Below are 26,171 nucleotides of genomic sequence, written 5' to 3' on the forward strand. Positions count from 1 at the left end.
CGTTAAATTACAATATAGCAGTTGATTAAGGATAGCTCTCCTTTTTATCAACACTCGCAAAGTGGCAGGCTGGGTTGAGGTGCTCAGGAAAGCTCACTTGCTTATTCAGGGTTTTAACAGACTGGGCTGATCTCAGCCACACTTAGCTGTATACATAGATTAGCGTTTTACTTTCATGATCACTTATTTCTAGGGTTCTGCTTGCAAAGCATTTGAAAACAAAGCCTTTAGTAAAAATAACAGTGTCTGTGTCTTTTTTTTTTTTTTTTTTAAACTAGTTGATTCCAGGAGTGAATTCAAAGAAGAAGCAAATGTGTTTTGATTGGGGTCCAGGGGAGATGCTGGTGTGTGAAACCTCCTTCAACAAAAAAGGTGGGTTTTTGTTTTTTTCTTCTAGGTATCCGTTTTGGCACATTTGTTTTTTTCCTTTATTCTCAGATTTAACTAACTGAAGCAAGAAACAGTTGAACTTAACTTTGTACCATTTTCATTTTTAAAGTGTTACCTGTTTAAGATTTTCATTAATTTATGGGATCTGGAAGATGCTGAGTACAGGAAAAAAAATTAGTAATGTTTGTGGTATTCCTTTATATTTAAAAATTTCAAGTTTTTCCCCCTTATCCAGAATGACTAAATTCCCTTCACAGCAGCCCCCTTTCCATGAAACTTCAGAAAAGTTTCCACACAGTCCTCATAGTCCTTGCTTTTGTAGTATTGTAAACTTGATGAATTCTGTTAGCTGTTGATATAAAGCGCAAAAGATCTGGAGAGTAAAATGACTCTTTCTTTTTCTCTAAGCTCCTTCAGATTTTGGACATGGATCTTTTCTTTCTGTTACAGACTCTTCTACTAGCAAGAGAAAACTAAATTTTCACATTTGATTTTGCTTTCTCCATTTCAAGAGAAGTCTCTGGAAATGTTGGAAGAGATTTTCTGGCAAATATTCGACAGCTTCTTTTTTTTATTTTTTTTTTTTTAATTTATTTATTTGACAGACAGAGATCACAAGTAGGCAGAGAGGCAGACAGAGAGAGAGGGGGAAGCAGGCTCCCCGCTGAGCAGAGAGCCCGATGCGGGGCTCGATCCCAGGACCCTAGAATCATGACCTGAGCTGAAGGCAGAGGCTTTAACCCACTGAGCCACCCAGGTGCCCCTATTCGACAGCTTCTTTATCCAAATGTGGAGGCTTTCCTCTTCTATAAAGAGGGAATTGATCTAATGGAAGTCTTACAATTTTGGCAAATCATGTGGTGTGCAGTTGCTGCATTTTGAAGTGATGTAGTTAAAAAAATTATTTTTCAGTATAGTTTTTCTTAATTTTATCATTAACAGTTCTCCGTGATGTTGCCAAATGTTTATGGCATATTTTAGTATTAAAGATCTCAAGCTTGGCAGAGCTCTAGAAGCTGCCAAAGGGACAGTTGCTCAGGAGAGAACCTTCTTTGAATATATCTAGCCTCTTTTGGCTAGATATGGGAAATCTTTGGCTAGATAGTGGGAAAGCTTATCAGCATTTTTAGTTTGTCCTCCATTGTTGGAAACATGAGGTTTTCTGTTTGTTTATGTCTATTGAAATCTGGTTAGAGACAAGCCGTTGAACATCATCAGAGCTTTTTCAAGAAGCTGTTATATAAGAAATATCTACAAGTTGGTGGTTTATAATTTCTCATTATAGATCCTTATCAATGCCACAGAATAATTTAGTCAACTCTTCATTCTTTGTTTTAGGGGTAATGGCAGTCCAAAGAAATACAGAAATAATATTTATATGAATTTGAGGTTATATAAAATTTCAGCTCTAGGTTTCTTTTCCTTTTTTTAGATTATCTATTTGTTAATTTATTTGTGAGATGGCAAGAGTGTATATGCATGAGCAGGGCTCAGGGACCAAGGGAGAGGGAGAAGCAGACTCTGTTGAGTAGGGAGTCCAACACAGGTCTCTATTCCAGGACTCCGATCATGGTCTGAGCTGAAGGCAGACGCTTAACTGACTGAGCCACCCAGGTGCCCCTTGGATGTAGGTTTATCTTATTTATTGAGTTATCCATAAGCTAATATTAAGTGACTTTAATTTTTTTTAAAGATTTTATTTATTTGAGAGAGAGAGTTCACGAGCAGGGGGGAAGGGTAGAGGAAGAAGCAGAATTCTTGTTGAGCAGGGAGCCCGATGTAGGACTTGATCCCGGGGGTGAGAGAGGAGCACAAGTTGGGGGCATTGAAGGGCAGAGGGAGAAGCAGACTCCCTACTGAGCAGAGAGCCTGATGCGGGGCTCCATCCCAGCACACTGGGATCATAGCCTGAGCCAAAGGCGGTTGCCCAACCAACTGAGCCACCCAGACACCCACAGTTCATACTTTTTAACATGAAATCAGTAGCAAAGAAGCTGAAGCTTTTGTAATTAGATAACTCAATTAAAAATTTAAAGTGTGGGGCACCTGGTTGGTTCAGTGGGTTAAGCCTCTCTGCCTTCAGCTCGGGTCATGATCTCAGGGTCCTGGAATTAAGCCCCACATCGGGCTCTCTGCTCATCAGGGAGCCTGCTTCCCCTTCTCTCTCTGCCTGCCTCTCTGCCTACTTGTGATCTATGTCTGTCTGTCAAATAAATAAATAAAATCTTTCAAAAAATAAATAAATAAAAATTTAAAGTGAGAGGTACCTGGGTGGTTCAGTCAGTTAAGCATCTGCCTTCGGCTCGGATCATGATCCCAGAGTCCTGGGATTGAGCCCCACATCAGGCTCCCTGTTCAGCGGGGAGCCTGCTTCTCCCTCTCCCTCTGCCTGCCACTCCCCCTGCTTGTGCACACGCGTTCTCTCTCTCTTTCTATCAAGTAAATAAATAAAATCTTAAAAAAAATTTAGTGAGTCTGGGTGGCTCCGTCTCTTAAGTGTCTGCCTTTGGCTCAGGTCATGATCCCGGGATACTGCGATCAAGTGTCGAATTGGGCTTCCGGCTCAGCTGGGAGTCTGCTTCTCTCTCTACCCTTGCTTGTACTCGTGATCTCTCTCTGTCTCTCAAATAAATAAATAAAATATTAAAAAAAAAATTTTTTTAAACAAAGGTTTTGATCTTTTTTTTTTTTAAAGATTTTATTTATTTATTTGACAAAGATCACAAGTAGTCAGAGGCAGGCAGAGAGAGAGAGGAGGAAGCAGGCTCCCTGCTGAGCAGAGAGCCCGATGTGGGGCTCTATCCCAGGACCCGGGATCATGACCTGAGCAGAAGGCAGAGGCTTTAACCCACTGAGCCACCCAGGCGCCCCATTAAAAAAATTTTTGAAGTGCGTTCTTGTATGAGGGTAATGGTGATTGATGTTAATTTTTTCTGTTTTAGAAGAATCAAAGACTGAGCCAGGCTGCCCCTTTATCTATATCATCCGAAAGGATATAGATGTTTACTCTCAGATCCTGAGAAAACTCTTCAATGAATCCCATGGAATCTTTGTGGGCCTCCAGAGAATTGAAGAAGAATTGACTGGAAAATCCAGAAAAGCTCAGTAAGTTGGCTGCTGATAGGTGCTGAAGTTCACAACTAAATTATGAAAGCCAAATGGAATGCATTGTTTTCCTTTTTCTTTTCCTTAAGATTTTATTTATTTGAGAGAGGGAGAGAGAGAGAGGGAGCAAGCACAGGAGTGATGGGGGAGGGCAGAGGGAGAAGGAGAAGCAGATTCCCAGCTGAACAGGGAGCCCAACACTATGGGGCACAGGGCTCCATTTCAGTACTCTAGAATCCTGACCTGAGCTGAAGGCAGCAGCTTAGCTGACTATGCTACCCAGGCCCCCTTAGAACTGTTTTTCTTGCTAAAGATAGCATCCTAATAACTAAATCAGTTGCTTTCTTGTGGATATTTGTTTAGTTTTGTCATTTCCTTTCTAATTAATTAATTATTTATTTTAAAGATTTTATTTATTTATTTGACAGAGAGAGAGATATCACAAGTAGGCAGAGGCAGGTCGTGGGGCGGGGGGCAGGCTCCCCGCTGAGCAGAGAGCCCGATGCGGGGCTCGATCCCAGGAGCCTGAGATCATGACCTTAGCCGAAGGCAGCGGCTTAACCCACTGAGCCACCCAGGCGCCCCTGTTTCCTTTTTTAAAGACTTTATTTTGAACTAATTTTGGACTTACAGAAAAGGTACAAAAACTAAAGATTCCTGTGCATCCCTCACGCAGCTTTGTTACGTTAATATCTACATAACCATGTTACTGTTACTTAAACCAGGAAGCTTAAACTTCAGTGCGTTATGATTCAAGGCCTCATTTGAATTTACCAGTTTTTCCACTAAGGTCCTTTTATCTCTGCTGCAACTCGGTTGCATTTAGTTTTTTTTCCTTAGTCTCTCTCTCTTTTTTTTATTTTTAAAGATTTTGTTTATTTATTTGACAGGTAGAGATCACAAGTAGGCAGAGAGGCAGGCAGAGAGAGAGGAGGAAGCAGGCTCCCTGCTGAGCAGAGAGCCCAATGTGGGGCTTGATCCCAGGACCCTGGGATCATGACCCGAGCCAAAGTCAGAGGCTTTAACCCACTGAGCCACCCAGGCGCCCCAAGATTTTACTTATTTATTTGACAGAGGTCACAAGTTGGCAGAAAGGTAGGATGGGGGTGGGGAGAAGCAGGCTCCCCGCTGAGCAGAGAACCTGACAAGGGGCTCGATCCCAGGAACCCGAGATCATGACCTCAGATCATGACCTGAGCCGAAGGCAGAGCCTTAACCCACTGAACCACCCAGGTCCCCCTTTTCTTAGTCTCTTTAATGACCTTGACACTTTTGAAAAATACTGACCAATTATTTTGGTGACTGTCCCTCCATTTGGGTTTCTCCGATGTTTTCTCGTGAATAGAGAAAGGTTATGTGTTTTTTTTTTAAGGTTATTGATTTTTAGTGAGAATACCACGAACTGGTATGATGTGTCCTTAGTATGTCATGTCATGGGGTTCATGATGTTGATGTTTTATTCTGGTTTTGTTGACCTTGATCACTCACTTGATGTGGTTTCTACTGGGTTTCTTGACTATAAAGTTACTGTCTTCCCCTTTGTAGCAGAAACTTTTTTTTTTTTTAATTTGATTTTATGTTTTCAGTGTTCCAAGAGTCATTGTAGCAGAAACTTTGAGATTATGCAAATCCTATTTCTCCTTAAATTTTCAACCACTAGTTTTAGTGTCCATCAGTGGATCTCATCTGCAGCAATTAATGTCAGTATGGATTCATGGATATTTATTTTACCCCACTGATTATCTCATATGTTACTTATTTTGTTGCTCAAGTTCCAGCTTTAGCTCTTAGGAGCTCTTTCAGGTTGATTCCTGTCTTTGAGCCAGCTCCTACCTTCTATTGAGATCTTCCTTGCTTTTTGTCACCACAAGATGCACCAGGCTCATCTTGTATGTCATTTCATTTTTTGTAGATTGGTCCGAGTGAGTAAGAACTACCGATCAGTCATAAGGGCATGTATGGAGGAAATGCACCAGGTTGCAAGTAAGGATTTTATGTGTGTATATGTGATAGTAATTGAAATGTATATCTAGCTGTAAATATTGCAAGGTAGAATCTATTTGATTCTCCAGTTTAAAATTCATGCTTTTCTATCTTCCATAATTCTTAATTTTTTGGCAGTTGTCTTGAATATATTTTTCAAGTTAGAACATACTGAGCCGACAGGTGTGAGACTACCGGCCAGATTAACAATCTTTGAAAATCACATTCCTGGTTCTTTAACCTTGATGACTTACTTGTTTCTTTCTCCTTCCTCCCTCCCTTCCTCCCTTCCTTCCTTTCTAAAAGACTTATTTTGAGAGAGCACGTGTGAGCGTTGAGGGAGGGGCAGAGGGAGAGAGAGTCTTAGACTCTGTGCCAATCACAGAGTGCGACTTGGGGCCTGGTCTCAAGACCCTGAGATCATGACCTGAGCTGACTTGTTCTCTTAACCAATTGTGCCACCCAGGTGTCCCTAACCTTGGTGATTTAAAGTCACCATAACCATGAGAGCCACGTGATTCCTGGATGCTGAGTAGAGTCTTTTATAACCTGATGGTCTCTGTTTGTAGTTTGTAGTTGAAAGTGTCACTTACAGCTTGAGGGCGTTGGGTGTGCAAATCATTGATCTGCAACAAAGAGATACGAAGCATTTTTAAAAAATCTATAATGAAGGGGTGCCTGGTTGGCCCAGTCAGTTAGGCATCGGACTCTTGGTTTTGGCTCAGGTCATGGTCTCAGGGTTGTGAGATCAAGCCTTACTTCGGGCTCATGCTCAGTGTGGAACCTGCTTAAGTTTCTCTCTTTCTCTTCTCCCAACCCCCTTCCCCCACCAGTGCATGCTCGTAAAAAATAAAAATCGTAGTGAAAATGGGTGGTCATTAAAGGAAACAAAGGTGCAAGCCAAAGAACCTGGTATATGAAGCTGTAACTATGAGACTAAAAGTTTAATTGCTCACTTAAAATGTTTTGTGTTTTGTTAGTTGCTGCTAAAGATCCAGCCAGTGGTCGCCAGTTCAGCAGCCAGGTAAGGAGGGGCCACTTTGTTGTCCTGCTGGGGCCATTGTGTCCTCCTGCATCCTCAGCCTGGTGTGGGACTCAATCCCAGGACTCTGGGATCATGACCTGAGCCAAAGGCAGATGGTTTTTTGTTTTTGTTTTGTTTTTTTTAAGATTTTCTTTATTTATTTGGAAGAGAGGTCACAAGTAGGCAGAGAGGCAGGCAGAGGGGGAGGGGGAAGCAGGCTCCTCACTGAGCAGAGAGCCCAATGTGGGGCCTGATCCCAGTACTCTGGGATCATGACCTGAGCCGAAGGCGGAGGCTTAACCCATTGAGCCACCCAGGCGCCCTGAATTTCCAGTTCTTATGGGAAATGTCAATCCTAATCTCGCTGTGTCACCTGAGATAGTGAGCTGAGCTTTTGGAATCACCAGTTATTTAATAAACTGTACTCAGCTCATGAACCCAGTATTTTTACTCAGTTGTTTAGTTGGAGCTGGAAGATGACTGAAACAATTATCTTTCTTTTGTAGAAACTTGATGGTGTTCAAACTCAGTAGTGAATAGGGACTAGTGGATTGTCGCTGGTGCAGTCTAGTGCACAGTCAGCAAAGCATTTGTTTTCCTTTGTGAACTAGGTAGTCTGCGTCTGTGTATGAAAGGATGCTGGGGAAGAGGAGACTGCATGTTCCTAAGGGCAGGGTGCAGGTGATTTTTATTTTTGGGTCTTATATTGAGTTTGACTTTTAATAGACTTTCATAAACTTAGTCCCTTGAGTACCAACTTCACAATTTTTGCTGTATCTGTAGAATTTATTTTTCTTTTTATTAACATACAATTTTTATTTGTTTCAGGGGTACAGGTCTCTGAATCCTTAGTCTTACACAATTCACAGCACTCACCATAGCACATACCCTCCCCAGGGTCCATGACCCAGCTACCCCATCCCTCCCACCCTGCTCCTCTCCAGCAATCCTCAGTTTGTTTCCTGAGATTAAGAGTCTTTTATGGTTTGTTTCCCTCCCAGTCTCATCTTGGTTCATTTTTCCCTCCCTCCCCTCCACAATCCCCTGCCCTGCCTCTCAAATTCCTCATCTCAGAGATCATATAATTGTCTTTCTCTGACTTGTTTCACTTAGCATAATACTCTCTAGTTCTATCCATATGGTTGCAAATGGCAAGATTTCAGGGTGTTTTTTTTTTTAAAGATTTTATTTATTTATGTGACAGAGATCACAAGTAGGCAGAGAGGCAGGCGGGGGGGTGAGGGGAAGCAGGCTCTCTGCTGAGCGGAGAGCCTGATGTGGGGCTCGATCCCAGGACCTGAGATCATGACCTGAGCCGAAAGCAGAGGCTTAACCGACTGAGCCACCCAGGTGCCCCGATTTTGTTTTATGTTTTTTGTTTTTGATGGCTGCATACTATTCTATTGTATGTATATACCACATCTTCTTTGTCCATTCATCTGTTGATGGACATCTAGGTTCTCTCCATAGTTTGGCTATTGTGGACATCGCTGAAATAAACATTCAGGTGCACGTGCCCCTTTGGATCACTGCATTTGTATCTTTAGGGTAAATACTCAGTAGTGCGATTGCTGGGTTGTAGGGTAGCTCTATTTTCAACTTTTTGAGGAACCTCCATACTGTTTTCCACAGTGGCTGCACCAGCTTTCATTCCCACCAACAATGTAGGAGGGTTCCCCTTTCTCCACATCCTTGCCAACACCTGTCCTTTCCTGACTGGTTAATTTTAGCCATTCTGACTGGTGTGAGGGGGTATCTCACAGTGGTTTTGATTTGTATTAGAATTTTAAATATTATTTACTGAAGGGACATCTGGGTGGTTCAGTTGGTTAAGCTACTGCCTTTGGGTCAGGTCACAATCCTGAGCTCCGAGATGAAGTCCCAAATTCGGCTCCCAGCTCAGCAGGGAGTCTCCTTTTCCCTCTGGCTCTCATGCTCTCTCTCACTCTCTCTGTCTCTCAAATAAATAAAGTCTTAAAAAATATATATTATTGGGGCACCTGGGTGGCTCAGCGGGTTAAGCCTCTGCTTTCAGCTCAGGTCATGATCTCAGGATCCTGGGATCAAGCTCCGCATCAGGCTTTCTGCTCAGCAGGGAGCCTGATTCCCCCTCTTTCCGCCTGCCTCTCTGCCTATTTGTGCGCGCGCTTGCTCGCTCTCTCTCTCTCCCTCCCTCCCGGAAAAAAAAAAAAGTGTGTGTGTGTGTGTGTGTGTGTGTGTAATTTGTAATTTACTGAATATTTTCCTAAGAATCATCTCTCATTTACTTAGAGCTTCTTTCTTTCTTTTTTTTTTTAAATTTTTTTTAAAGATTTTATTTTATTTATTTGACAGAGAGAGAGATAGAATCACAAGTAGGCAGAGCAGCAGGCAGAGAGAGAGGGAGAAGCAGGCTCCCCGCTGAGCAGAGAGCCCAATGTGGGGCTCGATCCCAGGACCCTGAGATCATGACCTGAGCCGAAGGCAGAGGCTTAACCCACTGAGCCACCCAGGTGCCCCTTAGAGCTTCTTTCTAAATCAAAATGTTCATGAAGACTTTGGGTGTGAGAGCTGATTATATTCTTCTATAATATACATTAAACTAAAACAAGAACCATTAAAATTTAAAAAAAAAATGTTAATCTGCCTGCCACCCCCTAAAATTCACTCACTGGCTTCCCTGTGGGAAACCCTGCTATAGAAATATTCAGTAATTGTTGAGTTAATAATGAATGACCTCATATGATTCAAGCCCTGCTTCATTCCTTTGCTGTAAGAGAAATGTCAGGAATGTTTTCAGTTAAAACTTTGTCTCCATTTCTTCTTTAGGTCTCCATTTTGTCAGCAATGGAGCTCATTTGGAACCTCTGTGAGATTCTTTTTATTGAAGTAGCTCCAGGTGAGCAAGAAATCATCCCTTCACAATACCAAAGGTGTCCTCCTGCCCTTTCCTCTTTGTCTTTCCTGTGTGTCGGGATGAGCATTTTATTGCCAAGAGTGCTCTTTTCCTCACTCTTCATCAACATAACCATACACAGCTGTATATAACACCCAATAAACCCTGCTGTTTTATCAGATACTACCAAAAAAACTCAGAGATTATGCCTCTAAAAACCTAGGATGTTGGGCAAGTGACCCCTGAAAAACATCAGGAAAGCACACTGGACTAGTGTGCGGCAGGGGTGGTCAGGATTCATATGGTGGACTGGTCAAGCTGAAGAAAGTTTTAGGATCAGGGAAGGGGCATGGAGTGGGTCTCCCTCCCAGCCTCAGAAGGAACCAGCTCTGTCCACTCCTTGGTCGCAGACTTCTGGCCTCCAGAAAGGTGAAACAATAAATGTCGGTTGTTTAAAATTAAAAATTAAAAGAAAGGAACAACGTTTTAGGGCTGTGAGGAGGGATTCGATGGTGAGAGGCAAAGTCACTTGGAGACTTCTGTCCCCAGAGATTGAGGGAGGGGGCAGCCCTACCTGTGAACTGTGCACTCTGGATTATTCCGTGTTCTTGAACTAAGTTGTGGTTGTTATGGTATCCTGGCCTGAGTGGGCTCTCTGAGGAGGTGCTGCAGGTTTTTTTGCATTCTCTTGATAACTTACGTTTGCTTTTATCCATAAATGAATGTTAATAATCTGTGCAGTCATAGTTTTTTACTCCTACTCCTGCTAAAGCCCTGAGCAATGTGAAAATAAAATTAGTTGATTCTGTTTTTACCTCCTCCCGTATATTTTGAGGGCTGTTGCTATGTTTTTGTCATACCTAGCACCTAGTCAGTAGCAATCCCTAAGTGGCCATTCCTTACGTAGCCACCGAGTACTGCATAGTCATGAAGAATTACAGGTGGAAGGTGAGATTCAGCCCTTTCAAAAATTCATGAAATGTGGAGCTGCCTGACTCAGAGGAACTATTCGTAAGTCCATTTGCTAGTTCAGTCCTTTTTTCAGGACCATATGGGTACCCACCTAAGTGGGATAAAGTACTTCCTACCTAGTCATCTTGTCTGCCCTACATTATCTGTCTGTATAATGGGAAAGTGGAATTTGCTGCAGATAAAGCTGAGGTTTGTGTGTGTAACAAGAGTCTTTCCTCCCAGCTGGCCCTCTTCTCCTTCACCTCCTCGACTGGGTCCGACTGCATGTGTGTGAAGTGGACAGTTTGTTGGCAGATGTCCTGGGCAGTGAGAATCCAAGCAAACATGACAGCTTCTGGAAGTTGGTAAGCGTCTCCTGGGCCTTCCTGACTTCCATCTCATGATCTGTTCTCCCCAGTGCTTCAGGCGGGGCTGAGGATTGCCTGCTGAGCCTGCTCAGAATCGGACTGGCTCTTCGGGTCTGTGATGATGGGGATGCTCTTAGATCTTTTCTTCCCTGCTCCCCAGGAGAGTTTAGAACTAAGTTGTCCTGTAAGAAAAGTAATGCTTTGTGGACGTCCCAGTGAGCGGGGACATTTAATTTCTTTGTGAGTCTAAGGAAGAGAAGACGTGATAAAACTGTTTGATAGGAGCTGGAGGGGGTCGGAGGTTAAATGAGTAGGAGGAGTTTTGATGTGATAGAAATGTTCTAAAACTGGATTGTAGTGATGGTGCAAACTTACAACTTAAATAGGTGAGTGTTTATAGTGTGTAAATTGTAGCTCCAAATAGCTATTGAAAACAAAAAGGTGGATGATCCTGGAGTTATTTTGGATTATCAGTGTGGAAGTCAGTGTGTGTATGGGGGTTGTGAGTGTGTGTGGGGGTGGGTGTGTATGTACTCTATGCCTACTGACCTGTGACCCAATTGGGAGGGACTGGAGAGAAATTGCTAGTTGACCTGAATAATGGAGAGTTGATTAAACTTAGAAAATCTGGAATTCTGGTAAAGAATTGTTGCCTTTGATGCTATTTCTGGGCTTTTTGTTGCTGGGAGATCTGTGCAAGTGTGGGGAGAGCCTTTGTTCAGGAAGTATTAGGCTCAGATTTTGTGTCTCTGATTCATTCACTGACTATTTATTGAGTGCTCCTGTTTGCAAGGCACTGAGGAAATAGTCATGAACAAAGTGGGTGAAGATTACTGTCCTTAGGAAGCTTTATATCCTGGGTGGGGAGACAGGAAATAAGCACAGAAACAAGTAAAATATGTAGCATGCCTAACAGGGAAGCACTGTGGTGTGGAGGGCAGTAAAGCCAAGGTGGGGCATGGGCAGTGCTGGAGCTGAGGAATCAAGGAAGGCCTCCCTCGTGAGGTGATGGTGGTGGGGGGGGCGCTGGGCCAAAGGAGGGGAAGGAGTGTTGCAGATAGTGAGACCTGCAAATGCTCTCGCCTGGAGGCGCGTGAGATCAGGAGCAGTGTGAGCAAGGGCAGAGAGTCACGGGGTCAGATCAGAGGGTTCCTTGGACTATCGTAGGGACTTAGAGAGAGGCAGTAGAGCAGTGTGGTAAGAACATGGTCTGTGGTGCCAGACTGTCCGAGTTAGGATGCCAGCTCTGCCTCTTGCTAGCTGTGGGGTATTAAATGTGTTACTTAATATCATTTAGTTTCTTCTGTACAGTGCAGATAGTAAGGTTATGTTTTTTTGTTTGTTTTGTTTTTTTTAAAGATTTTATTTATTTGACAGGCAGAGTTCACAAGTAGGCAGAGAGGCAGGCAGAGAGAGAGAGAGAGGAGGAAGCAGGCTCCCCGCTGAGCAGAGAGCCCGATGCGGGACTTGATCCCAGGACCCTGGGATCATGACCCAAGCTGAAGGCAGAGGCTTTAACCCACCGAGCCACCCAGGCGCCCCTAAGGTTATGTTTAAGATTATGTTACAATTAGGGCTCCTAGGTGGCTCAGTCAGTTAAGCATCTGACTTCAGCTCAGGTCGTGATCTCAGGGTCCTGGATTCAAGTCTTACATTGGGTTTCCCTGCTCAGTGGGGATCCTGCTTCTCCCTCTCCTTCTGCCCCTCCCTCCCGCTCATGCTCTTTTTTCAAATAAAGATTATATTTTGATTAAAAGATATATATGTGTCTGAGCCAGTTGATGGACACAGCCCCTGAGTCAGATGGGGTAGGAGCACATAGGAGAGCTCAGCGTTCACGCCGTGATTGGATGTAGGTTTCCAAGGCTCTCTGGGTACTCTACCAGGGATGGAGGAAGGGCAGAAGCAGAGACCAGTCTAGAGGCTATGGTACTAAACCATGAAAAGATGGTGGTGACTTGGACAAGAATGGGAGCTGAACAGAGGAGGTGGTGAGGAGTGATTACATTCTGGATGCAGTTTACAGATACTGTTGATGGGATTGGCTAATAGATTAGATGTGCATGTGTAAGAAATGAGAGAATGTGGGAAGATCAGGTTGGTGAGTTGGAGGCAGCCGGGTGTTTACTTTTAGAGATGCTACATTTAAGATGCCCATGAGGTCTAAGTGGAGACACTATCTCGGGCAGTACTGTGTGCAAGTCTGGAATCCAGAGAAGGAAGTACAGGCTAGAGAGAAATTGGGGATTTGTCAGCATACATATCTTTGGCACTTAAAAAAAAAAAGATTTTGTTTGTTTATTTGACAGAGGGAGAGATAGTGAGAGAGAGAACAGAAGCAGGGGTAGTGGGAGAGGGAGAAGCAAGGCTTCCTGCTGAGCAGGGAGCCTGATTCGGGGCTCGATCCCAGGAATCCCAGGACATTGGGATCATGACCTGAGCCGAAGGCGGATGCTTAACAACTGAGCTACTCAGGCGCCCCTATCTTTGGCTTTTTTGAGCATGACGTAGTATGGGAAAATGTTATTTTGTATGTTTTACATATTTGTTAGTGTGTATGTACTGTTGGTTGTCATTATTCATGACAGTTAAAGTCTATAAAGTTGCCTGAACATTGTATTACTGATTATTGTAATATAGATTCCTCTAGCCTCTGATCCCATTTTTGTCAGCTGATCAGTGTATAACCTTGTTTTATGTATGATTTTGCTTAAAGACACCTCATTTATTTTTTTTTTAATTTTTTAAAAGATTTTATTTATTTATTTGACAGAGATCCAAGGAGGCAGAGAGATAGGCAGAGAGAGAGAGGAGGAAGCAGGCTCCCTGCTGAGCAGAGAGCCCGATGCGGGGCTGGATCCCAGGACCCTGGGATCATGACCTGAGTCAAAGGCAGAGGCTTCAACCCACTGAGCCACCCAGGAGCCCCAGGACACCTCATTTAATATATACTGTTGACTCATTAACATTGAACTCATGGCGAATAACACAGTAGCGCGTGCCTGAACGAGGCTAATCTAACACATTTTCTTCCTGTGGGCCGCCATCCCTCCTTAGCACTTCAGCACAATGCTCAGCAAAAAGCACAACAATACAAAAAAAGTGGCCCTAGGTAGATCCTGAAAAAGACCCTTGGTTGGTGTGAGAGTTGATACAAGAAAGTAGAGCTCTGCGTTGGTCATCCTCAGCTGGGAATGTGCACATCAGGTAGCTCATTTTTGCCACTCTGCACACATCCACAAGTAATGGTGACACTACCTCACATACTTACTGTGGGGTTACAAATAGACGTTAACAAGTGGGGAAATTCACCAGATGCGGAATCTGAGTAAAGAGGACTGACTGTTGATGTTGAGCGTATGTGTGCGTCTGTGTGTTTATTTGAACCTTTTATGAACTAATCTTTACTTGATGTACTATGCCATTTTCTATTTTTTAAAAATATTTTATTTATGGGAACCTGGGTGGCTCAGTGGGTTAAAGCCTCTGCTTTCGGCTCAGGTCATGATCCCAGGGTCCTGGGATCGAGTCCCGCATCCGGCTCTCTGCTCAACAGGGAGCCTGCTTCTCCTCTCTCTCTGCCTGCCTCTCTGCCTACTTGTGATCTCTGTCTGTCAAATAAATAAATAAAATCTTTAAAAAAAATATTTTATTTATTTATTTGACAGACAGGGAAAACAGGCAGGCAGAGTGAGTTCCCATGGAGTAGGGAGCTCAGCCATTTTCTGTTTCCTGTTTCTTTCATTCACCACTTATTAAGTAAATTCTACATCCAGTGTGGGGCTTGAACTCATGACTGTGAGATCAAGAGTTGCGTGCTCTGCTGAATGATCTAGCCAGGTGTCCCCATTTCATTTATTTTTAAAAAGTTGGTTGCATCCTGTAATGTGTTAAAACATGCAGTTTGAGAAGCATGGTCCAGGTTAAAACCCTTAGACTAGATGAGCTAGATGACTGCTGGAGGGAAGGAACCAGCACACTTCCGTAAGGCTAGGAAGCCCAAGTGTGGACTGAGGAGACTGGCTCCTGGGCGTCCGTGAATGTTCATGCTCTTGTGTGTCCCCCAGGTGACCATCTTGGTGCTACAGGGCCGGCTGGACGAGGCTCGGCAGATGCTCTCCAAGGAAGCTGATGCCAGTCCCTCCTCTGCAGGCATGTGCCGAATCCTAGGGGACCTGATGAGGACAATGCCCGTTCTCAGTGTATGTGGGAGCAGCCCTGTTCTCCTGGGTCACAAGAGAGGGGTTCGTTCATTAAGCACAAAGCATTTCTGTGGCGATGGCATCTCACTGTGTCTCTCCCCTTAGCCTGGTAACACCCAGACGCTGACAGAGCTGGAGCTGAAGTGGCAGCACTGGCACGAGGAATGCGAGCGTCACCTCCAGGACAGCACATTTGCTGCCAGTCCTCACCTGGAGTCTCTCTGCAAGGTCCGTGGGAAGGAAGTCCAGGTTGGGGTCCAAGTTGGAGCAGTGACATCCAACACAGCAATACCAGGAATGTGATCCTCTCCAGACAAGGCTGTCCATCAGGAAGAAGAGGGCTCTCAGACCAGATGCTCTGGTTGAGATTAGCAGAGGTTTTTTGTTTTTGTTTGTTTGTTTAGATTTTATTTATTTATTTGAGAGAGAGAGAGAGCCTGTGCTAGAGAGAGCACGAGCAGGTGGGGAGGGAGGGAGGGGGGTGGAGGGCGAGAGAGAAGCAGGCTCCCCGCTGAGCAGAGAGCCTGATGCAGGGCTCCATCCTAGGACCCCAGGATCATGACCTCCACTGAAGGCAGGTGCTTCACCGACTGAGCCACCCAGGAGCCCCGAGACCAGGAGAGTTAACAGAGAAGTTGGTCTGGAATTGAAGGAAAATACCTCTTTCCTTAGATCATGCTGGGAGATGAAGCCGCTCTGTTGGAGCAGAAGGAGCTGCTGAATAACTGGTATCATTTCCTAGTGACCCGGCTCCTGTACTCTCATCCCACAGTGAAACCCATTGACCTGCACCTCTATGCCCAGGTGAGCCTGAACTCCAAGGGATGGTGGTGGGGAGTGCGAATCCTGTGGGCTAGGTCATTGTCAGCATGCGGCCTCTTTGAGTTGAACCCCCCTGGAGAACAGGAAGGATCTTTCCTTTGCCCCTCCCTCCTCCTTTTAAGTTTATTTTTTTAGTAATCTCTGCCCCCAACACGGGGCTCAAACTCATGACTCTAGAGATCCAGAGTCGCACGTTCTTCCAGCTGAGCCCGCCAGGTGCCCTTCCTTTGGCCCTTTTTGAAGGACCCCATCGCCCTTCTCCAGGGTTCCCTACACAGCAGCCCTGCCTGCCCCCTTGAGTCTCTGCTTCCATCTGGGAATTGAGTGGGTCACCAACTTTCCACAGTCCAGCCTTGACCTGTTTTTGGGAGGTGAGAGCAGCCCAGAACCCCTGGACAACATCTTGTTGGCAGCCTTTGAGTTTGACATCCACCAAGTGATCAAGGAGTGCAGGTAGGACCTGCGGCGCCACCGCCTTTTCTGTCTTTACGTGTGCGGTTCAGTGAAACCAAGTGGAGTCAGAGTGTTGTGCAGCTGGCACCACCATCTTTTCTTAGAATGTCTTGTTCCTTCTTACTGGTGTCTTAACTTGCTTCCCACACATATCCTCCCCTCCTGAGCCACATGGAGGTAGATAATGGCTTCTTTCTGGACAAGCTTGGGGACCTTCCTGAGGTACTATGTTTACTGTATTTATAACAATTTTCAGGGATGTTTACTTGAACAACACTGCAGTAAATTACTTTGATATTTAAAATCCAGAAAAAAGCCAGCAAGCCTCTTTCTTGGAACCTGATGGATATGCAAACTGCCTTAAGGGAGAGCACTTCTCAGTAGCCTCACTGTCTAGTGAGCCATGAGCTGCCTCACCAGCAGGCTCCTGGCTGAGTCTGTTTAGAGTGAGGATTCTACACTACCCCCTCCTCAAAAGGGTGTCTTGTCAGTGCATTGAATCTTCAGCAAGGTGAGAAAGGGAGTGTCAGACAACGAATCAAAGGTACAGCCTGTCGGGAATTTTCATATATAGTAAGTCAGACGTCATTTTGTGTCCCTTCTTGTGCAGCGTGGACATGTGGGTATTGCGTTGAAGACCCCCAGCCGATGACTGTTGGGAACTACAGCAGACGGCCTTGCTCAGTATCACATTCACTGACCTCCGCCAGATCTTTTTCAGTAGATCTGGGCAATGGGAAGGGATTCCCCTCCTGCTATGCTCCTCCTGTTTGAGCTAGAAGACAGCTGGAGCTTGAAGAAAATGGTGGAGGAAGAAAACTAGGTTTTGTGTCCATATTCTTTTCACAGACGTGTAGCTGGAGCTGGAAGATGACTTTCAGAATCCAGCTGTGGGGGGGGGCTGTCTGCACAGAGCGGTTAGTGGGAATAACTTGCAAAAGGTGCGCACACATGTCATTCTTTGGCTTTGTCATTGTCTCTGCCTATAAGTTGAAGTAATGGGCGTTCCTAAATATATTGGCTGTTACAGGAGTGGGTTATTTCCACCCGGGCTTCCTTCACAAGCCATATCTCAATTTTTGGGAACAAATCGGATTTGAGCACAACCAGGAGGAAGGACAGTGAAAAGGGAAAGCACCCTGTTCTCTGCAGTGACAACAGAAAAAAAGAGAGGGTGCCAGTGGAGTGGCTTTCGTGAAGGCCGCAGAAAATGGCCTCACCCTCCTGCCAGTCACACATAAAGAAGGATCAGGCTCCGGCTCCCAGTCCGTTAGTCTGAACATCTGTCTGTCCTGGCAAATAGGAAAGGGTCTAAAGTATTTCTGTTTCTTAAAAATTTTGGAGCTAGGGTTTTTCTGATTAGGAAGCTACTTCCTACTCTACTTTGAAAATGGTACCGTAATGCGAGTTCTGGGACCTTATCTCAGGCGTTAGAGGAAAGCCTGAAGTATCTTCAGAGAGAGTAGCAGAGTTTTAGAAGTGTGCCCTCCTGGATGGGGAAGGATTGGCTTTTCGGTCTTGTGAGCACTTGGTTTCTCCTGAGCTATACCGGTCGGACCCAGGCTAGGTTCCTGGAAAGTGGTGAACATCTGGAGCCGGGCCAGGTGCTGGTGGGGTGGGGAGGTCTTGCTGCCTTGGTTGGGTGTGGTGTCAGCTGGGCTCCTGACTGCCCTGTAAAGGGGAGTGAGGGGAATCCTTTTTTTTTTTTTAAAGATTCTATTTATTTATTTGACAGAGAGAGACCACAAGTAGGCAGAGAGGCAGGCCAGGGGATGGGGGGAGCAGGCTCCCCGTAGAGCAGAGAGCCCCATGCGGGGCTCAAGCCCAGGATCCTGAGATCATGACCTGAGCTGAAGGCAGAGGCTTAACCCACCGAGCCTCGCAAGTGCCCCGAGGGAAATCCTTTTTAAAGGTGTTAAAAGGGAGAGGTTTTTTGTTTTTTGTTTTGTTTTGTTTTTAAGATTTTATTTGACAGAGCTCAGGCAGAGGGAGAAGCAGGCTCCCCACTGAGCTAGGAGCCCGATGCGGGGCTCGATCCCAGGACCCTGGGATCATGACCTGAGCCGGAGGCAGAGGCTTTAACCCACTGAGCCACCCAGGTGCCCCCCCCAAAAGAATCTTTTTAAAGCAATGTTATATCCATTTTCTCATTTTTTTTTTCTTAGAACAGTCCAGGTAGACAAATGATAAAGTTACTTTTTCTAGATGAAGGGGACAGAGAGGTAGAGACTGACTGAAACTGTGGTCTCGAGTACCGTTTGTGGTGCTTTTTTTGTTAAGTAACTATCTAGTTAAGACCCTGCGATGGGTCCCAACATGGGGCTCCCTGCTCGGCGGGAAGCCTGCTTCTCCCTCCCCCTCTGTCCCTGATTGTCTTCCCTCTCTCTCTGTCAAATAAATAAAGAAAATCTTAAAAAACAAAAACAAAAAACTTGAGCATGATAGGACTTTGTGTAGCTCATAATGAATTAATAGACCTCTTAGTACTTGAGGATGATTGTAGAAATACAGGTGTTTTTGAAAATTGGCAAAGATAATTTTTTTTTCAAAAAATTTTTAAAGATTATCGAGAGAGTGAGCAAGAGCGAGAACACAAGCAGGGAGAGTGGCAGACCCCACTGAGCAGGGAGCCCATCATGGGGCTCGATCCCCTGATCCTGAGATAACGACTTGAGCTAAAACCAAGAGTCAGACACCTGACTGAGCCGCCCAGGCACCCCAGTTTTCTTTTACGTAATCTCTGTGCCTAATGTGGGGCTTGAACTCATGACCCTGAGATCAAGAGTCACATGCTCTGCCAACTGAGCTAGCCAGGCATCCCAGCATACATAATTTTTTGAATGTCATAGATGCAGTTATTAATAAAGTTTGAAAAAGCTGTTCTGCAAAGGGAATGTTAGGAAGACCAACAGGGACATTCTGTAATGGCAGAATCCTGAAACAGATGGCCTAAGGGTCTGCAGCCCTAAGAACAAGGCAGAAGGTTTTTTTTTTTTTTAAAGATTTTATTTATTTATTTGACAGGCAGAGATCACAAGTAGGCAGAGAGGCAGGCAGAGAGAGAGAGAGGAGGAAGCAGGCTCCCTGCTGAGCAGAGAGCCCGATGTGGGGCTCCATCCCAGGACCCTGGGATCATGACCTGAGCCGAAGGCAGAGGCTTTAATCCACTGAGCCACCCAGATGCCCCCAAGGCAGAAGCTTTAAACATTTGTCCAGTAATTCAGTGTAAACCAATCCCTGTTCTTTTTTATTATGAAAGCAGAATATTTTTTACCTTAGTGCACAAGTACACCTCAAAACTGTTTGCCTTGATAGTCTGCTTCCACTTTACTTGTGCTTGATTTTGTTACAGAAAGCAGTCATGAAAAGTTCCCTTACCTGGGGCGCCTGGGTGGCTCAGTGGGTTAAGCCTCTGCCTTTGGCTCAGGTCATGGTCTCAGGGTCCTGGGATCGAGCCCCGCATTGGGCTCTCTGCCCAGCAGGGAGCCTGCTTCCTCCTCTCTCTCTGCCTGCCTCTCTGCCTACTTGTGATCTCTCTGTCTGTCAAATAAACATATAAAATCTTAAAAAAAAAAATTTCCCTTACCCAAGATTTTAAAAAATAGTCAAATATTAGGGCACTTGGGTGGTGCAGTTGGTTAGGTGTCCGACTCTTGGTTTCAGCTCTCGTGGTCTTGAGATCAGGCTCCGCAGAGGGGTCTGTGCTCAGCAGGGAGTCTGCTTGAGAGTCTCTCCCTACCCCCCCCCCCCGTCTTTTCACGCTCTCGCTCTCTCTAAAGTAAATAAATCTTTAAAAAAAGTAGTCAAGGATTGGGATGCTGGGTAGCCCAGTTGGTTAAGTGTCTGCCTCCATCTCAGGTCATGATCTCAGGGTCTTGGGATTGGCTCCTGCATCAGGCTTCTTGCTCAGTGGGGCGCCTGCTTCTCCCTTTGCCTCTTCCTGCCACTCCCCCCAGTTGTGGTCTGACATACAAAATCTTAAAAAAAAAAAAAAAAAAAAGTCCTACATATATAGTCATATACTAATTAAAAGGTATGTAAGAAACATTAACAGTGAAGCCAGATGCAAGTACAGATATTCTTCTGAATTCCATGTTTTTTTGTTTTTTTTTTTAAAGATTTTTATTTATTTATTTGTTTGTTGAGAGAGCAGAAGTACAGAGAGCTGCTGGCAGAGCAGGCAGAGCAGGTAGAGGGAGAAGCAGGCTCCCCGCTGATCAAGGAGCCTGATGTAGGACTTGATCCCAGGACCCTGGGTCCACAACCCGAGCCAAAGACAGATGCCTAACCAACTGAGCCACCCAGGTGTCTCTCTTTTCTTTTTTTTAAGATCTCATTTATTTTTGAGAGAATGACAGAGATATCGAGAGAGAGCACAAGCAGGGAGGAGAGGGAGAAATAGGCTCCCTGCCAGTGCGGGGCTCGATCCCAGGACCCCGGGATCGTGACCTGAGCCAGAGGCAGGTGCTTACCTGCCTGAGCCACCCAGGCACCTCTGAATTCCATGTGTCATCAAGCACCGGACAAGCATCAAGCACTGGACAAATGTTTAAAAGCACTTTTAGGGGCGCCTGGGTGGCTCAGTGGGTTAAAGCCTCTGCCTTCGGCTCAGGTCATGATCCCAGGGTCCTGGGATCGAGCCCTGCATCCGGCTCTCTGCTCAGCATGGAGCCTGCTTCCTCCCTCTCTGCCTGCTTCTCTGTCTACCTGTGATCTGTCAAATAAATAAATAAAATCTTTAAAAATAAAAAAAATAAAAGCACTTTTAGTGTTTTTCTTTTTCTAATTGCTGTATAGTTGACATGTTAGGTCCAGGTTTACAACATTTGACAGTTCTGTGGATTACAAAATGCTCACCGCCAGAAGTGCTGTGACCACATAAAGTTATATTATTGTCTGTGGTCCCTAGGCTATACTTCTCATCTGTATGACTTGCTCATTTTGTAACTGGAAGTTTGTACCTCTTCACCTCGTTCTCCCATCCCCCCGCCTCCCTCCCTGGGGCAACCACCAGTTTGTTCTCTGTGTTTATGTCTGTTCCTTTTTATTCTTTTTCTTACGCATTATTCTCTATACATATTCTCTGCATCTGATTGGATCCCTGAATTTTATTTTCACTGTGACAGTCTCCAGAGATCTAGGTTGGTGGCGGCCGCTTAGGGTTGACCATCCTAGATGTCCACTGTCAGTCCCCACATAGCGCCGAGAAATTTCTCACTATGTGCTTCCAGCCAGATTTCCACTTGTCCCTGCCCCTCCCATCCTTTTACGGAAAGGATGTGTGGGGTCCCTGCTTACCTGGGCCACACACTGTCACCCTGACTCTCCTCCTTGCCCTGGCGTTTGAACCCACAGCATCGCACTAAGCAACTGGTGGTTTGTGGCCCATCTGACAGACCTGCTGGATCACTGCAAGCTCCTCCAGTCACACAACCTCTAGTAAGTGTCTGGCAGCCGTGCCAGCCCTCAGGGAGGGGCTGTGGGAGGGCCCTGGATGGAGCAGGCCAGGGGTTTTGGTCTCCTGTTATGTTTTACTCCAGCTTCGGATCTAACATGAGAGAGTTCCTCCTGCTGGAATATGCTTCGGGACTGTTTGCTCATCACAGGTAGGAAGGCCCAAGGGTGTGAGGCGGCAGCATGGTGTTTCTCAGCATGCACGTACCCTTGGATCTTGGGGTGTTCTTGCCCGTCTGATTCTCTGAAGGTTACAGGGGTTCAGGGGAGGAGCCATCTTGGTACCAGTCCCCGAGCTGTGGGGCAGCACATGGGCTCACCAGGCTCTCATGTCTGTCCTTGGACCGTTGCAGCCTGTGGCAGCTGGGAGTGGATTACTTTGACTACTGCCCTGAGCTCGGCCGAGTTTCCTTGGAGCTGCACATTGAACGCATCCCCCTGAGCACTGAGCAGAAAGCCCTTAAGGTGCTGCGGATATGTGAGCAGCGGCAGATGACCGAGCAAGGTGAGCCCGCCCTGCCCCTAGCGCACTTTCTGCTCATGCTGCGCCAGCCAGACTGGAGAGAGGCCGGGCATTGGGGTCAATAAATAAGCCAGAACAGGAAAATTATTGAGGAGGGACAAACAACTAGGGATCCATCAGGACTTGTGAGCAATGGAACACACTGCCTTTTGAAAAGATCCTGACCTACTTCCTCTCTCCTGCTGACTCTAAGAAGGTCAGGACTGGGTCAGCTTGTAATTCACTTCTCCCAGGTGGGTTGCTGTTGCTGGCTAAGGCTGGCTCAGTGGGAAAGCAGGACCAGAGGCAGCTCAGGAAGAGCACAGAAAGAAAGCAGTGATATTTGCTTGAGTTGAGTTGCGTGGTTAAACACCTAAGTTGTTCTTTCCAGAGGCATTTGCTTGCTTATGACCATCTCTGAAAACATACAGCCAATTCAAGACCCAAAGGATGTTTTTGGCACCTGGACAGATAATGAAGGAGCTGATCTGTGGGGAGCCATAAAAATCTTTTTGCCATCCCTGAAATCAAGCCCACTCATAAAGCCAATCCTGCCAGGGTGGGTCATGGTGTTAATAATGCCAGGAGACAATTTAAAAATCCCAGAGTCCCCAGTGTTGCCAACCAAGTTGTATTTGGAGCCTGTGGAGAGGCTGCAGAAAACTCCAGAGGAGGTGGGAAGCCTGCTCCTACCTGGCAGAGTTCAGGAATGGCCTGATTGGCAAGGTGAAAAGTTTATCTTTTCTCTTCTCCCTGCAAAGTTCGCAGCATTTGTAAGATCTTGGCCATGAACGCTGTCCGCAACAATCGCCTGGGCTCTGCCCTGTCTTGGAGCATCCGAGCCAAAGATGCTGCCTTTGCCACGCTGGTGTCAGACAGGTGGGTTCAACTGCTCCTGGCTTTCTAGGGACTGTCCAGGAAGTTGGCAGGCTGAGGAAGGGGCCCTGGGAGCGCTGTTCAGACCTCTGGGCCTGGCCTTGCAGGTTCCTCAAGGATTACTGTGAGCGAGGCTCCTTTTCTGACCTGGATCTCATTGACAACCTAGGGCCAGCCATGATGCTCAGTGATCGACTGACCTTCCTGGGTGAGTCTCTGGTCTCTGTGTCTGGGACCTTTGGCATAGTGGTGGGTTGTGCAGATGGGAGGGACTGATTTAGGCATATCCGATGTTCCTGTTGAGCCCAAACTCATAGAACCATGTATGCCTGACTCTGCAAAGCATTTTTTCTGACATTTCCCAGTAATGTCAAACTTAAAAGTCTGAAAGTAGTATAAGGACTAAGGAACTCCCATGTACACTTTTCTCCAAATGCACCATTTTTATTTATTTTTTTAAATTTCTTTTTCTTTCTTTTTTTTTTTTTTTTGGATTTTATTTATGTATTAGAGACAGAGAGCATGAGTGAGAGAAGAGTGAGCGGTAATGGGGGGCAGGAAGGGCAGCGGGAGAGGGAGAAGCAGGTTTCCCACTGAGCTGGTAGCCCCATGCGGGGCTAAAGCCCAGGACCCTGGGAACACTAGCTGAGCCGAAGGCAGACGCTTAACCGACTGAGCCACCCAGGTGCCCCATTCACTCAGGTTCTTGGGGAACAATCTGAAAGTAAGTTGGAGACTGTTTCCCTAAGAACAAGAACATCCTCTTAGAGAACCAGCTATCTGAGTGCATTGCTCTTATCAAATCTGTGGTCCCAGTGGTGTCTTTTTTTGGGGGGGGGGGGGGGTTAAAGATTTTATTTATTTATTTATTAAGATTTTATTTATTTTTTTGACAGATAGAGATCACAAGTAGGCAGAGAGGCAGGTGGAAAAACAGGCTCCCCGCTGAGCGAGAGCCCAACGTGGGACTCGATCCCAGGACCCAGGGATCATGACCTGAGCGGAAGGCAGCGGCTTAACCCACTGAGCCACCCAGGCGCCCCAAGATTTTATTTATTTATTTGACAGAGAGACAGATCACAAGCAGCCAGAGAGGTAGACAGAGAGAGGGGGAAGCAGGGAGCCGATGTGGGGCTCGATCCCAGGACCCTGAGATCATGACCTGAGCCAAAGGTAGAGGCTTAACCCACTGATCCCCCCAGGTACCCCCCCAGCGGTGTCTTTTATTCATTCACGAATTCAGTTTTCCTCTCTAATGTCTCCGCCTCTCTTGGTCCTTCTTTACCTTGACATTTTTTAAGTCTGTTCTGCTCTCTTGTAGAATGTCCTCAGTCTGGATTTATCTCGTGTTTCCTCATGATCAGATTGAGACTTGTGGGTTCTTCACTCTGTTGTAGTCCGCGTCTCTTGTTTGGTTTGATGGTTACATTCTCCCAGGTTTGGCTCTTTAGAGTCCCTTCAAAATGTGTTTTTTTCAGTCCCATTGGTCTCACTGGTCCATGAGTTTGGAGGCAGTTCTGGAAGGATCTCCCTGCTCTGGAGTCTGGGATCTTTTTGTCTTGTTTTGGGCCAGAGGTGAACTAATGCTCTGTTTTCTCCCTAGGAAAGTACCGCGAGTTCCACCGATTTTATGGGGAGAAGCGTCTTACTGATGCGGCTTCTCTTCTCCTGTCACTGATGACTTCCCAGATTGCCCCACGGTCTTTCTGGGTAATACTACTAATAGATGCCTTGCCCCTTTTGGAAGAGAAAGAGGTACAGTTTGAATGATTTTCTTCTCTGTCTTACAGTCCCTGACTGTGCTTCCTTCCTTAGCTGTTGCAGATGCACATCTGTACGTCCTCTCCCAAGTAGGGCCCTGCACGTGTGTTCGGATTCCCCCATTATGCCCACTCTGGAAACCCAGTATCTACACAAGAAAAGCTACTTAATTTGAAAGGAGGCTGCGGTCTACTGACAGTACTCAGCTTAGGGCCCTGACAAGAAGGGCTGGGAGTGAGCATAGGGGCTCTCTGTCCTCCCAGGGCTGCATATCCACTCCTCCTGGAGGGCACGCACAGAAGGCGATCTCTGAACCTGGGCACATGCCCAAACCAGTGGAACCCTTGGCTGGGGAGCAGCTAAGCAAAGCAGCCTCTCTCCTCTCTCCTCTCCCCTAGGTGGTTTTTTCAGCGGAGCAAACATACGAGTTGATGAGATGTCTAGAGGACTTCGCCTCAAGAAGGCCAGTGTGGAGAGAGCCTGGTGTTCAGCGGATCCAGGTTATTTTAGCTTTCAGATTGTTGATTGCATAATGGCAATGAGAAAAGGCTTCTGTTTTGGACTCCCTTGTTTCCCTCCAGAAACGCTGGCCCCTTACAGACTTGTGCTTCTTGAGTTACCGCTTAACCTGTAATTAACACACCCAACTTCTTTTAGGAGGAAGCGGGGTTTCTAGGTGTTCTCATCTCTACTTTGCTGGCGCTCAGTCACAGTGGGTCTTTGCCTGCAGTTCTTCTGTCAACAACTTGCTGGAAGCTCCTACTAAATGTTAAATGCCCTTGGTCTGCCTTTGGGTCAGATAGAGCTTTGCAGAGCTTTAAGGAAGGAACACTTCCTGTCGTGCCTCATGCTGGCTACCTTTGCTTTTAGGAGGACGTCGAGAACACCAAGTTGGAAATGCTGAGACTTGCTCTCGCACGCAATCTCGGCCGTGCCATTATCAAGGAAGGCTCTTTGGAAGGCTCCTGAGACCACCTGAGAGCGACTTCAACGTGGCATCTTTGTATGGCAATGTATATACATTTTTGAAAGAATAAATTTTCTCCCCCAAATAGAAGGGAAGTTCTTAAGAGTCCAGCTGGGGAGTTTTCCCTGCCTCTACTGTGAACCTGAGGTGGTAGAAACTGAGAAATTGCTCCTTCTTGGATAGAACTGATTTCTCTGGCTCCCAAGAGAAAAAGCCACTCCTAGCAGTTAGGATGGTGAATCCAGTGCCCTCCTTCCTACTAGAAGCTCAAGCAAGGTGGTGAGTGGTTTATTTATGCTTCAGAAATCCAGCCTTTAGAATCAACTGTAACATTTATCCTTTCTTTCGTTTAGAAAAGGTCCGGGAACCTGTACTTTCGTCAACTAAAGCGTCAGGTGATACCAGCATATTTGTCTGTATTTGGAATTCCTAAGTGGC

General features: G+C 45.9%; 1 protein-coding gene across 1 annotated transcript in view; it reads left to right on the forward strand.

Annotated features, from left to right (window-relative positions):
• The window catches only part of NUP85 (nucleoporin 85), a 29,919-nt gene extending 3,780 nt beyond the window's left edge, over positions 1-26,139 (forward strand). The window contains exons 2-19 of the mRNA XM_080825383.1: positions 279-372; positions 3,333-3,495; positions 5,408-5,478; positions 6,459-6,502; positions 9,311-9,380; positions 10,572-10,693; positions 14,764-14,898; positions 15,004-15,126; positions 15,571-15,702; positions 16,067-16,173; positions 21,529-21,612; positions 21,714-21,779; positions 21,981-22,132; positions 22,891-23,008; positions 23,113-23,213; positions 24,609-24,760; positions 25,165-25,266; positions 25,637-26,139. Of these exons, the coding sequence (XP_080681509.1) occupies positions 279-372; positions 3,333-3,495; positions 5,408-5,478; positions 6,459-6,502; positions 9,311-9,380; positions 10,572-10,693; positions 14,764-14,898; positions 15,004-15,126; positions 15,571-15,702; positions 16,067-16,173; positions 21,529-21,612; positions 21,714-21,779; positions 21,981-22,132; positions 22,891-23,008; positions 23,113-23,213; positions 24,609-24,760; positions 25,165-25,266; positions 25,637-25,735 (1,935 nt within the window). The 3' untranslated portion in view covers positions 25,736-26,139. The remainder of the gene's footprint in view (positions 1-278; positions 373-3,332; positions 3,496-5,407; positions 5,479-6,458; positions 6,503-9,310; positions 9,381-10,571; positions 10,694-14,763; positions 14,899-15,003; positions 15,127-15,570; positions 15,703-16,066; positions 16,174-21,528; positions 21,613-21,713; positions 21,780-21,980; positions 22,133-22,890; positions 23,009-23,112; positions 23,214-24,608; positions 24,761-25,164; positions 25,267-25,636) is intronic.
• Positions 26,140-26,171: the final 32 nt, after the last annotated feature.

Source organism: Martes martes (genome assembly GCF_963455335.1).
Source record: "Martes martes genome assembly, chromosome: 16".
Lineage (NCBI taxonomy): Eukaryota > Metazoa > Chordata > Mammalia > Carnivora > Mustelidae > Martes > Martes martes.